At 35.7% G+C, this 13,954-nt stretch overlaps 2 protein-coding genes across 4 annotated transcripts; both read left to right on the top strand.

The window, feature by feature from the left end:
• The first annotated feature begins 807 nt into the window (after positions 1-807).
• LOC122327777 lies at positions 808-3,897 on the top strand. The gene is made up of 3 exons (XM_043223375.1): positions 808-909; positions 1,614-2,178; positions 2,905-3,897. Exons 2-3 carry the CDS (start codon positions 1,693-1,695, stop codon positions 3,130-3,132), a joined length of 714 nt encoding a protein of 237 aa, XP_043079310.1. The 5' UTR covers positions 808-909; positions 1,614-1,692; the 3' UTR covers positions 3,133-3,897.
• A 951-nt stretch (positions 3,898-4,848) lies between these two features.
• On the top strand, positions 4,849-13,391 carry LOC122327776. 3 transcript variants are annotated; one of them, XR_006247718.1, is made up of 8 exons: positions 4,849-4,900; positions 8,125-8,283; positions 8,364-8,604; positions 9,324-9,472; positions 10,141-10,277; positions 10,966-11,857; positions 12,306-12,897; positions 13,042-13,391. XR_006247718.1 is itself a non-coding variant. In XM_043223374.1 (4 exons), the coding sequence occupies exons 3-4, from the start codon at positions 9,669-9,671 to the stop codon at positions 11,212-11,214; spliced, it is 858 nt and encodes a 285-aa protein (XP_043079309.1). In that variant the 5' UTR covers positions 4,885-4,900; positions 9,324-9,472; positions 9,562-9,668; the 3' UTR covers positions 11,215-11,857. The 3 variants fall into 3 exon arrangements, 1 of the variants encoding a protein (XP_043079309.1); XR_006247717.1 differs by having other exon boundaries at positions 9,562-10,277; XM_043223374.1 differs by lacking the exons at positions 8,125-8,283; positions 8,364-8,604; positions 12,306-12,897; positions 13,042-13,391 and having other exon boundaries at positions 4,885-4,900; positions 9,562-10,277.
• Positions 13,392-13,954: the final 563 nt, after the last annotated feature.

The following is a 13,954-nucleotide window of genomic DNA, read 5'->3' as shown; positions in this document are numbered from 1 at the left end:
CCTGCCTACTAATACTCTACTAAGACTTTAATGAAAGTTAGTTGACATGTATGTGCAAAGTTACTTATTGTTAAAAGAATGTTTAAAAGAATAGAATAATACTTTTAAAAATGATTGAATGTGTGTTTGCGTACTCTCAGACGAGGATAAACCTTTTGACTTTGCATGGGCCATTTTATTAATAACCTTCACTAAACTATTTATAAAGAACTTTGATTTTTTTTTTTTTTTGAAAGATGAGAGAGAAAGGTCACGTGTCTTGCCATAAAATCTTTAAATGCATTACTTGACAGATAATTGATGGTTTTGCCGCCAGACAAACATGTAAGACAATTTATTTCCTCACCCAGAGGACATAGGCTGACAACCAGAATTTCAAGCATTTCCGCATCTGCATATAATTGGTCACATATGGATATTATTAAGAGCTAAGTACCGAAGGTGCGTAGGCACCTATTGCATTCGTTGGCATTCTTCTTCTTCCATTTCTTCCACCATTGTGTCTACGGCAGCCCATAGAACCATTCGCGGGAAAGTCCCAACATTAACCATAGTAAGTTTGGAGTCTCTAACTCTTCAGAGCCACCACTTCACCAACTCCAAAGTTTCAGTCACATCTATTAACAAAAACTTTTGTACTGTATTCCACAACAGGAAATTTAGATTTTTCCCCTCTGATTTCTTGGTCCAAGGTTTACTTTTTTTATAAATAAAATAAAATGCTGTGTGGCTGGCCATATACAAAAATGTTGGCAGGGAAAGAGTTAACATGTCTGCTGCCAGATGTTCCATGAAGTGAAGAGTGTGGCCATTTTTTTTTTTTACAAATAGAAAAAAAGTGCACATGGCGGATAGAGTTCTCTGAAGCAGCGTCTGGAAGCTGCAAACAACTAGACTAACTAGACAAAGGTAGGCTAGTATTCGTGATTTTTGACATGATTTAAGGAAAGGCAAATATCCAGCAAGTCGATGTTGTCCTTATTAATGCAACACGGCTGCTTGGCTTGACTTTGAAAGGATTGAAATGTATTTTTTTACGCTCTGTGAGGTAATCAAGTTAACATGAGCGTGGTGAAAGTTTACATTTTGTAAATCAGGGTGAAAGCAGCAGAGACGAGGACGGTGTAAAGATTTATATATGCTTTATTTATATAGAACAATTAAAACAGCTGAATAATGGCGTACAAGCAAGTTTTAATTTGTTCATATGCAGTAGTAGCAGTTCAGGCATAAATGTAGGAAATCTATTTCAAAGTTTGAGAAAAGCTACAGTAAATGGACAAACTCCTCTTTGCTGTATTCCACACTGTTGTTTATGAAGTACTGGGAATACTAATCTGGATTCAATTTAGCGTTTGCAGTTCCAGATGCTGGTGCAGAGATCTCTATGTGTCACATGCACTTTTTTTTCCCCATTTTTTAAATTCTTTTCCACACACTTTACTTCATGGAGCATTTAGCAAGCCACACCAGCATTTTTATATTCTAGGAGTATTCTGGAATATTCTGAGAATGGTTCTTTTTTTCTTGTGCTAAATGTTACTTGCACCAAATGATCAATGCAAATTAATTCTGCTGGTATGAATATTAATTATCTTCGTATCTTCTTTTAGGGAATCTTTCCAGAACATGAAGAATTTGTGAACTGGACTACAAAGTATAAGAGTATAGAAGCAGCCAAAATCTCAGAAGATGCTGTTGTTTGAGACAAATAGAGCAATCCTGAAAGCCTTTGCAACCTTCGGATCTGTTACACTGAGCATTTTGCTAATTGGATTTATGGCAGTGCTGAATCGTAACTTCACATGCCCATGTAGACCTGATCAGAATAAATCGCTAACAGTGTCCATCTTCATTGGACCTGCTTTTTTTTCCTTGGTTATAATGTTTCACATTTTAAGGCCTCTTAGATATGGATGGTTTCACTGCCTGGAAGGCAGATATGATGATGATCGTCAGAACTGGCCTAAAGCTCTCATATCTTGTCTGATTCCACCGGTGATGTGGATCTTCATGTTGTTACTTGATGGTGATTACGTTGCTTGTGCCAAGACAGAATGGAACGGAAATTATGTTGAGGATCTGGACCTAGACAAGCCATGGTGTAAACCTATCGAAGGGATGCGAAATGAGACCAAGCTACGAGATTTGACTCGCAAATATATCCATCAGTCTCAGGTAAAACAGTAGCCATTACCTACACTGTTTTGTACTGTTTTATCTGCGTTGTAATTTGGGCCTTGTGTAGTTTAGTCTGTAGAGCATTGCGTTATACGATGAGATGAGCATGGGTTTGAACCCTGAGAGCATACATGTATATAATTTATGATTTTGCAGGATTTTTGTAATGGGTAGGCTTAGGTTTGGAGTAGGTGTGGTCATTTGTACAGTCAAATATGATTGGATTACCGTAAGATCGGTAATTAAAACAGTCCACACATTGCATTTAAACAAAACAAGCATTTTAATTGGCAATGATTTCATGACGGCAGACGTGGCACTGTCGGGGTGTTTTTTGCCCGCCTTTTTTTTGGTGCCTAACTTAAAAACGTAAATATATGTCGTATAAGTTACCTGCACAAACAACCTATGAGGTCGTTTTTGTTGGAGGACAGGCTGCAAAAAATACAAACAAATGAAGACTTGACTTGAACAGACTAGACTATGGCTTGACATAAACTACTCACCAACAGAGGTTACAGGGACAACACTCGACAACAAGGGTCACATTACACAAACCAACCAATTGGAAACAAGGTGCATGACTAAAGCAACCAATAACAAAATGACATGCCGACTAGAGCAGTGATCACATGAGGGGCAAAGAGACCAGAAAGCCAACAAAAAGCAAATAAAACCCAAACCCCACGTTATACATACATTCAACAATTGTTTTTTCTTCAGTATGCAGGTTATGTTATGATAGCTATCTTCAGTGCGCTGTCCCTTGCCGTTGTGGGTATTCATGACTGCTGCATTAGTGGAAAATGTGACTGCTGCAAAAATCGGCTGCTGCTATTCTTTGGACGAAAAGAAAGACCCAATGAAGAAATTTATGAAGAACAGGATGATGAAGATCCCACCTCCATCAACAGCACACACCCACTTGTTGCTTTTTCAAAACGAGAATAATCTGCTGAATTTCAAGGGACCTAGCCCACAACACACTAAGGGGCTAAATTCACACAACTCTTTTTAGAAAATTTGTTTTCTATGTAAATATACACAGTACGTACGATTTTGACTGGATTTTTTTTTTACAACTTTCAAAAATTTTGACATTGATAGTTTGACCTTGCAATCGTAGAATCACATTCTTATTTAGGCCTTTCCAAAACAAAAGAAGTTTGACTTAAAACAAAAAAGCATCTCTTTGTGCACTGCCCTTCCTGTTAATGGTATGTTTATGGAATCCCGAATGTTTATGGAATTGCATGAAAGAAAATATGCAATTTGGACTTTTTTCTTAGAATTATGAGAGTCAGAACTGCAACATTATATCTTGGAATTATGACTTTAACTTGACTTTAATTTTGACTTTTTTTCTCAGAATAGTGAGATACAGACTCGTGGTGAATTTAAATATGTCACATGAATTTAAAGATATTATTAGTGCTTGTAAAATGTATTTCCTTATAAAACGAGCATTTAGAGTTTAGCGATCTCCATCGATGCAGCTGATAGACGAACGAGGAGTTGATGCGTGTTTTCGAGGTAATCCTCGGTGACACATGTATAACAGGCACGGACAATATGTTTATAACCTTACGGAATATATATATGGATGCATTGATGGTTTCTCCGGAAAAATGATTTGGCTTGAAGCATACAAAACCAACAGTATCCCACAAGTAATTGCAGGTTACTTCCTACAAGCTGTTGCTGAGAATAACAGACTTCCACAAAGAATTTTTGAAGAACTTATAGAACATGGACACTTTGTTAAAACTTTCATTGACGAATCAGTTTTGCTTTCAACATTTTATACAGGTAACTCATTTTGTTCTCTAGAGATTTTGTCATGTTTGATTTACTCTTTAATGAGAGTGTTGAAGCTTAAATATAACTTACTATTTATTATTAAGTTATAATTATAATTTATATATTATTTACTTATATAGCCTACATGTGCGGTTTGTTTTTTTTATTCATTTGCAAAGACAATATTGAATATATGTTCTATTTCTTTTCTTTTTTTTTCATCAAGGAAGAGCTTGATGAAATATACAGTGCCTGGAATTGCCACAGGAAACGGCCAAGTCATGACCCACGTGCTCCCAGTGACTGACCTTCAATAATACTTGCTGTTCTCAGCTTATTTCTTGCATCCAGTTGATCAAACAAAACTGAGTATTTGCCAAGATGTGTGTTTATTTAAAGACTACCCTTGTGATACCAACGTCTTTCAACCCTGTGTCGAACTCATGGCTGAGCATAACCTTGCATGCCAGATGATGTTTATGGAATTATAACACTATATACAGTACATTCACTATAGAATATTTAAAGGTTTTTTGTATTCCAGGTCGCCAAAATTTGTATAAAAGTAATATTTTCATGAAGTGAACTTTATATCTTTGTCTGTAGGTGTTGAACTGCAGCCATCTCTCCCTACCCAAGCTCTTGGGATCACATACCACCATGCATTTTCAGAGTTCCCACAACTACTTACGGGCAAGTCTTCATAATTATAATTACAGTATATATTATAAAACTACTATCTGACTATGTTGTGTAATTCCTTGTGCATTTGCCTTGAAATTCTTTTTGTTACCCTGACACTCAAAAGTGATATGAAAAGTTGTCCTTTAAATGTTTAAAGATGTAATTGTTTTTCCCCCCTATTTATTACAGGTCACAACCATTTACAAGGCAACAGAAAGTATTTATGGCTAGACTGGTGAGCACACTTTTCGTATTCTTTTAACCGATTAACTGATGAATTTTCTATGCTAAAGAAATAATATACATATATATCAATCCATGCACCTTTAAAGCACAGTATTTGTGACTAAACACGAGTCTCGCAATTCTTATTGTTCAACATTCAAAATGCAAAATAATTGTGCAGTATGTAAATGTATGAAGAATGAACGAATTCATAGATACCAAACATTGTTACAAATGGAGTGATATTAACTACCAATTTATCATAAACATTCATAAATATAGTAGGGTGACCATACATGCCATTTTATCAGGACGTGTCCTGGACAGGATTTCTATATTGCCTAAAATATCTACACTTTGACTTTGTTTGCATGCAGACCGATCGGGGTATAACATCAGATCCTTGTGTGTCCGAAATGCTTTGCGGTACTTTAAATCAAAGCAATACAGAAATCCTTGCAAGAACACGTCCTGGAAAAACGGCACGTATGGTCACTCTAAAATATAGTATACAACACAAAAAGACAATATACGCAAACAGTAACAATATACACAATGACCTAGGGATATGCACTGTAGGAAATTCTCGGACACATTGTCTAGGGCTTAATGAAAGGAGTAATTTCCTATTGCATTATGTTTCTTTTTAAAGAGAATTAGTGGGGAGGGAGATTATCTCTACATACTTTTAGCTCATAAAGTTTATCTGATCTGGACGAGGTGTCTGGCCTGGGGTCATTCACAGACATACTGGCACCCAGTTTGTGTATCAGTCTCTGATTGTTACTTAATCTAATGAATAATTGTGTCTGTCTGATTGGTTCAAATGCTACACACACGGTTGCACCTAAACAATGGAGAAATTTCATTACTGGAGTTTAAATCTTCAAAAACCAAAAATGTTGTTTAACATTCAAAGCGTCAAGCAATAACTAAATGGACAAACTGAAGTGAATATTTTATTTTTATACATGTGTAAAATAACTGTGTATGAAGAATGACCCAAGATAAATAGCTAGCATATGAGCTGGCCATAATTTCTGCTAAGATCTATTTTATGTACCACTAAACTGTTTCCATTACCCAGACATTGCTTTCTAGAATTTTGTTAATTTCAGATCTGCAATCTTGGTAGTTGTCGTAGTTATAGTTATATTTTGCACCACTCAAATACTTTTAAAATCGGAGTATTTCTTATTCCTTCTTAAAAAGCTGTTTTATTTAGTTTATCCGTGAATGCTAATGCATTTACTATCAAACATGTACTAGCATGATGGTTAAGGCTGCCATTATTCGTGCATGAATCTGTATGACTCCGACTGTAGTCAAGGATAGCTCTTTATTAGTTCATAATTAGCTAACACCTTTAATGATTAGTATGTGATGGATTAAGTATTAATTTAAGCATTAGTCTATGATTATTCATGGACCCTTACTGTAAAGTGTTACCAAGAAGGCTAGCATTTGTCATATCGTCACTTATCAGATAGCTTCTAACATATTAAGTACAATATATTTCTAAGAAATGTCTTTTTATGATTGCTGATGCAGTTAGCTTGTGGGTATATGTTGCATGTGCAGTAGTTTCTTATAATCTTCCATTTTGACTAGAATTGTGTTGGACATAATTATATATCAAAATAGGTCTGATTTTGATAATAACTAATTATTATTGCCACAGTTCTTACTTTTAGGAGGTGTCAATAAGTCAGGTGTGATTAAAACTGTAAAATGAAAAAGAAGTGCAAGAAATTGACTGAAATTAACACATACACACGCAAAAGATATTTTGAAAAACACAAAGTACAAATAGTGTTGAGGTGTAAAAATACGGACACGTTAATATACATAATATAAACTGAAAAAAAGAAGTATTCCAGTGAGCTGCAAGAATAATTAAGAATTTTAGTAATATAGAATTTTGATGTTAGCTTGAGGAAGCCTGAGCAGAAAGTTCGGATTGGACGAGGGTTTCAAATTCAGATCAGTCTATTGATGAAATATGTTTTGTGAGATTTAACAAGTTAAAACTAAATGTAACTAGAGTTTATCGTAAACACAGTACATAGTAATTGCCGTTTGTACAGTAGACGTTAAAAGACAAACAGGAGTGTTTTGTTACTATGTTGTTCGTGCGAATACTACACTGACACAGCGATGAATAAGTAACAATAATATTTGCAATAACATATCGAGCTGTTCAATAATGAAGTAATTTATCCTTTGTAAAGAAACCTCATTGCTGCATAACCCTGTATCGGCCAACGTAGCTTTGTTGTTGCAATTGACGACCTCAATCGCTAGATGCCGCTACCATTTACACCCTTCAGTTAAGCGCTCTTAACCCTATAGTCATAGTATAATTAATAACCCACTAGTTATTTTTAATATGACTGTTCATTTTCATGGCATTTATTTGCTTTTTGTTTCATCATTGCGTTTTTTTATGTATCTTTTGCTCTTCATCTTTGTGGGAAGTCACTAAAACAGTAACATCTAATGAATGGAATGAATGATCTTTTAATTATAGTTTACCAGAGGTTCAGTGCAAATATATCTGCTGTACACTGGTACCATGATATGGGATAATTCTGTTTGTTTTCATTTTGTTGGGCAAACACAATCTAATTTAGCTCTGATGACTTTCATTGAATTTAGTTGAATGGAGCGTCTCTGAATTATCTAAAAGAATGAAGTTGACTCCCATTCATGTGAATAGATTCTATTGTTATTTTTCAGTGCTCCTTGTCTCATGTAGGATCAGTGACGTGTAAATAGATAATAATAAAGACTCCTCTATATGAGATGCACATTGTTCTGTAAACAAATGATCTTTCCCGTTTAAAAGCTCTCAGTCGTTCATTCGGTAAGTCAGTGAACCTCGAAGCTGCCAGTTTAAAATCGTTAATAAAACGATTTGTAATGTTGTTTCTTGAGATGTTTTCAAACAATTCTGAAAAAGCAGAAGGAAAAACAGCTTCTTTTGGAGCGCTGCATTTTTGCTTTGCTCTAATCGGACTGGAGAAGCTGATGGATCGGGAATTTTCCTGCCCATGTAACCCTGGGTTTAACATGGTGCTGATCAGCTTCATCTTTCTTGGACCTGGTCTTCTGGCTCTGACTATGATGGTGTTCATCCAAAGACCTTGCAGACGTTCATCTTCTCATTGCGCCAGGCTCTTTCTGTTCAGTCTGATTCCACCTTCATTGTGGATTTTTATGTTGTTGTTTGAGGGTGAATACGTAGCGTGCGGCATGTCACACTGGGACGGAGATTACGTCTTGGATGAAGAGCTCCAGATAAAATGGTGCAAACCCACCAGAATAAGAAACGCTGAAGTGAATGGAACAGAATTACGAGAACTGACCGAAAAAATCATTTTCTACTCAAGAGTGAGTCTACTGTTTATTTTTGATCATATTATCGTCTATATATGTATTTTTTTTCTCACTTTTGTGTTTGTTTTTGTTAGTTTTCAGCTTTAGTTCTGCTCACATTCCTTGCCTTTATTATCATCGCTGCCGTAAGTTGCTGGGATTGTAGAACAAGATGTCTGGAGCATCAAGAAAAGCAGAATAAGCCAACACAACTATCAGAGTCATCCATCTACGGCTCAGAGGTTGAACTACAGCGATCCATATGAAAACATCAGGGAGATCTGCATAAAAATGTGTCTCTGTTAAGACTGCAAAGAAAAACAACTTGAATGACGGGTCAGTTCTAGGGTGACGTCTATTGTTTTGACAAAATTGTCTGGATTTACTGTATTTATACCATGAACCGTTTGCTAATGCATCTTTGTGGTTTGCTCTATTGGCTTGCTATGACTATATATTAATGTTTAATTAAAATGGACCTTCTAACTGTGTTAAATAAAATGTAAGATAATAATGTGGATGTGAAATATAATAAATAATTAAAAAAAGAGTAAACCCAGTGGTCTTGGTATTAATCACAAAGTGTGAAAAAATGTACTTTATGAATAATTTAAAATACTGTTTAAGAGGTTAATATATTCAATTATTTGAAAACCGGCTTCAAAAATTGAGACTAAAAAGCTATTTGTAGCACACACCAGCAGTAAAGACAGCAATGACTGGAATATATATATATATTTTTTTTTTTTTTGATAAAGTCAATTGAGCCTTCTGCTCGTGTATTTGAATCCATAATTTAAACAAGTTTTAAAAGTGGGAAGCAAGTTGGAAAAGCATTAACATGTAAAACACCATCAAAGCTGTTAACCATCTCAAAAACGTGTCAAACTCATCAAAAAATGCAAATGTGTTTCAACTTTTTCCCACAGTGCCTGTTCAGCTGTACTATAATCCCCATAATACACACGGTGGCGATCGTTCCTGTTGTATTTAGACAGAAATATGAAACCTGTCGTTGCACAATGTGGCGTTTATACCTGTTTGATTCTTCCCAGATTCTGAATGCACAAATCAGCATTAGTAATTGAGATTGACAGAATCAGCTGACCAATCTAAAGCGCCAGAAGAGTGAAAGTAAAAATGTGAAAAAAGTGAAAGAACAACTAACTACACCTACCTGGATGCAACACTATCACCTGTATGAGTAAGTTTAAAAAACACTTTTTTAACTCTGCTGTTGTATAACCTCTATTGATGAAAGGTGGAAAATGATTCTTGTTCTTTTCATTGAAGAGGATCTAATTATTGCGCCCTGTGGACGAAAATATAGACATTTCCAGAAACGATAAGAGAGGAACAGCCGAAATTTCGTGAGATCGAGAATTCCTAAGGCTTTGGAGATGCAACTAAAAACTTTTTTTAAAGCAGCGGTTAAGCTGATTTCCAAGAAAAATGCCTTCACCTCTGTTCCATTGAGTTTTATGTTGTTGGGTTTGCAGGAGTTGATTGATGTCCACTTCTCATGCCCGTGCAAAGTTAAGTGGAACTCACTTATAACAGGTTTCCTCTTCATTGTACCCGCTCTCTTTGCTTTTGTCATAATGTTCATGCTTTTGAGGCCTTGTAAATATAAACGCAGCCGTTCTCAAAGACAGAAAAGTGTTGGAAGAGCGCAAGGTCAGGGCAACAAAGAAGCCTCTCAAGAGCGAGACGAAAGTGGAGAATCTCAAGAACAGGACAAAAGTGCAATACATCAGTTTGATGAAGCGAGGCAGAGTTTCCCAACAGTTTTGATGGCTTGCCTGATTCCACCGATTGTGTGGATCTGTATATTTTTCATTGACGGAGATTATCTTGCATGTGGATTCACAGACTGGAATGGACGGTACGCCTGCGACAAGGACCTGCATCCGATTTGCTTGAACTGGTGCAAGCCTACTGACTTAAACCAAAGAGAAAATCAGACCGAGCTTTATGAACGAACAAGGGAGTTGATTGATCAGTCAAAGGTAAATGTCGGGAAAAACCAACATAATACAATTCATGCGAACAGTGTTAAAAGATATTTAATGTAGTAGAATAACATAAACCAGAAACAATTAATTGATCGTCAATTGATTGTTAATTGATCCATTTTAAAATTATAGTGTTGTATATATATATATATATATATTATATTTATATTATTTTTAAGTTTTATTTAGAAAAAAATGAATGAATGAATGAATCAAGAGTTATTCATTCTGGCTCAATACTCTCTTACTTGCATGAGGTAATCTATACTGTCAGTATATGGCAATAAAGGTGACAATAAATCATATTCAGAAGAACATCTGACACTTTAAGCCAGGAATAACGCACATAATACGCAGTGTGAGATCATAATTTTCATCATTTGTATGTCGTCGTATAAAATTATTGTATGTTGTAATAGAATTACCTTCCAATTAATTGTCGCGTGTCTCTTTCGTGGCTGGTTTGGGAAAAACTCAATTGATTAAATTAATGTATAAAAAATAGCACATGTCGCTTAGGACACAAGTGCGACAAACAATATTCGGCAATAATGTAAAAATATAAAATATATTTATTTCGTGTGAAAAATGCAGACTTGGCAACATCGCGTCTGATCACGAATCGTGGATGTTTAATTGTGTTTCTCATTTATTCACTTGTTTTCTTCTAATTCTTTTTAAGTGTGTAGGTTATAGCCTGGCGTTCGTCTTCTGCATTATAACAATTATTATCGTGACCGCTAACGACTGCAACCGAGGTCGCATTTCAGCCTGCTGCAGAAGCGCAGATCCAAAGAGAGAAGGAGAGGAGCGGCGTGATGTGCTGGCAAACTTACTCAGGAAACAAAGTGAGGAGCATGAGTTCAAGCTTCAAGATGACGGCTCACACAGACATCCAAGTCAAGCTGCAGAAATAGAAGAAAAAGTTTAGATCAATCCCAGATCACATGTTGTCTACACTATATACTCTATCACACTGAAATATAACAATTCAATAGTACATTTTCTATTATGCATTATGAATTCATCTCTTACTTGTATGTGTTGGGCGACATTTTGAGTTTCTCGTATAACTTTATCTTGTTTGTATCATTGCAGACCGAGCGGGAGCTATGTGAATTATTATGGGGGTGTTGATGTTGTCCCAGCATGTTTGCGTTTGTAAATGTTTCTACAATATGACAAAAAAAAGTGAAAATGAAAACATTCATAAACTGTAAGTGTATAGTAAGTGTTGAGAGGGCATTGACAATGCAAAAAGCCAACAATTCCTTTAGATTTTCACTTTATAATGTGAAAGTGAAACAAAATGTAGCAATGCAATGTTGGCTAATAACTCGAGAGCTTGAGATCTTGAGAATGTAGATGACGCATACAGGCATTTAAGGGCAAGAAGGAAATAATTCAGGTACCTGCCCATGCATGCTTTAATATAAAGTATTTGACAAGTCAGGGATCTGTGAAACACAAGAGACAGCAGAATAGATAGTCTAAACCACTTTCCATTGCATCACCGATAACAAATCTACGACTTTTTCTCCGTCTTCTTTTCCAACAACCACTTTGTTTTAAAGGTAATGTGCTTTTTCTACTATGTTGATATAGCATAAAATTAATCAGTTAAAAAATGTTTTCTAGCTTAGACTTTTTTGTCTTCTTTTCAGCCAAAATATAAATTCTTAAATTAAGAATCATTTTTAGACAAGTAAAAATCGAATTTAAAATTCAGCGACATTTTTGCTTAGAACAAGCAAAATAATACGCCAATGGGATAAGCAAAATAATCTTATTTCAAACATAAACAAGTTTATTCTGCTCACCTCATTGGCAGATAATCTTGCTTGTTTTGATATTTTATATATTTATTTATTTTTATTTTTTTTGCATGATGTTACTTTTTATTATTGCAACCCGTTAAACTGTTATTCTTTCATTCTTTAAAAAGATGTAGATAGAATTTTAAACAGTTTTATTTGTCTTCAAATACATTTTTGATTATTCCTTTGTTTCATATTTCCACAGACAAAGACAAAAAAAATAAAAACAAACGAATAAATGCGTTGTGTTGTCTAGCTCTTAAAAGATGTCGTCACTGCAAAACTTTTCCAAGCACTTTAAAAGCTATCTGAATACAACTGCTGTTTTCACCACTTTTCCATTAAGCCTTTTGTTATTTGGATTAGAGGCATTGATGGACACCCAGTTTTCGTGCCCGTGTGGAAAACTGTGGCAGAAGGAACTAACAAGCTTAATGTTTGCTGCACCTCCTTGCTTTGCTTTTATGATAACGTTCCTCCTAACAAGACCTTTAAAAAACACCAACATCTGCTGTTCTCTAGGACGCTTCTCCACGAGGTGTCCAGACAGAAAGAACAGATGCAATACTTTCTGTTTCTGTCTTAAATCTTTCCTGCACTGCCTGATTCCCCCCTTTGTTTGGGTACTGCTCTTGTTGTACGACGGTGATTATTTTGCCTGCGGTCGATCGAACTGGGAAGGAGAGTACGTTTATGATGAAGTGCTGCTAACAAAATGGTGCAAACCCACTGGAAAGGATGCAGGCAGAGAGGCTTCTCTACGAGATCTGACTATTATGAATATTGTATTGTCAAAGGTAAGTGCATTTACTTTTTTCGCTGTACTGAACATTGCACACTGTGTAAATGTTTTAAGAATTCAACTTTTGACTAGTTAATATCATAATACCACCATGCAGTTGTAGTATTACTAACGCAAACTATTCTGCATTGTCTTTCAGATGGCGAGTTACGCTCTATTGATTGTCTTCAGCATTATAACAGTCGTGGTAGTAGCTGTGTACGACTCGTGCAGATGTGGAGAAAAAAAGCTGCTGCAGAAACCCAGATTCTGAGCATGAAATCTTGGGGCAGGGGAATGAACTGTCTTTGGAAATTTAATGCATAATTGTTCTGAATAAGTACGAGAGGAAACATGGTAACATGGTAATGCGATTGTAGTATATTTAACATATAGGCTACATCATGTCACATATTATTGCTTGTATTGTACTTTTTTATTATCCTTTTTTATTTGTACGATGGCATTAAAAAGGTCAAGTTTAACAAAAATAAATGGGTTCATTTTTAACTTTTGCTTGCCAAAGTCTTGTCATCCTTCAGAAAAGGCATGCATTTCTCCAAATGCTTCTTAATTTGCAGAAACCTCAATGTAAATTTCTAATCTCGGACCAGCTCTGATCCAGCATAATAACCTACTAAAACTGCTAAAATGGCACATCGGCGATCACTAACTTTGTTTTGGAACTTTTATTAAACTTGCTCATTTTAGTTCGTCGTTCAAGATTATTTTATTAGGCTAATATCTGCGGGTGTAGGATACAGCCCATCACTTACGCCGATTTCAGCAGTTTCGAAGTTTTTAGTTAACAGGTTTGAAGAACTTCGAAAACAAAGTGATGATATGAATCCTTTAATCCGCACGTCTTGTGTGTTTTTTTTTATCTCGTGTCACCTGCGAGTAACCTAGCTGGTAATCCAGTGAAAGAGTTGTCCAACTCGAGTCCCCAGGAGTTCTTCAGAAAGTTTTGTGCATATTTAAAGGCAGCAGGGGGCACTGAAAGTTCCTGTCAAACTAAATCCCAGTCACACTCCAGCCTGCGAACAGGAACAAAACCTCCCTCAGAATGTAAA

Source organism: Puntigrus tetrazona, chromosome 22 (assembly GCF_018831695.1).
Source record: "Puntigrus tetrazona isolate hp1 chromosome 22, ASM1883169v1, whole genome shotgun sequence".
In the NCBI taxonomy this organism is placed as follows: domain Eukaryota; kingdom Metazoa; phylum Chordata; class Actinopteri; order Cypriniformes; family Cyprinidae; genus Puntigrus; species Puntigrus tetrazona.
The sequence above is the reverse complement of the archived record's forward strand: the minus strand, read 5'-3'. Positions and strand labels throughout refer to the sequence as shown.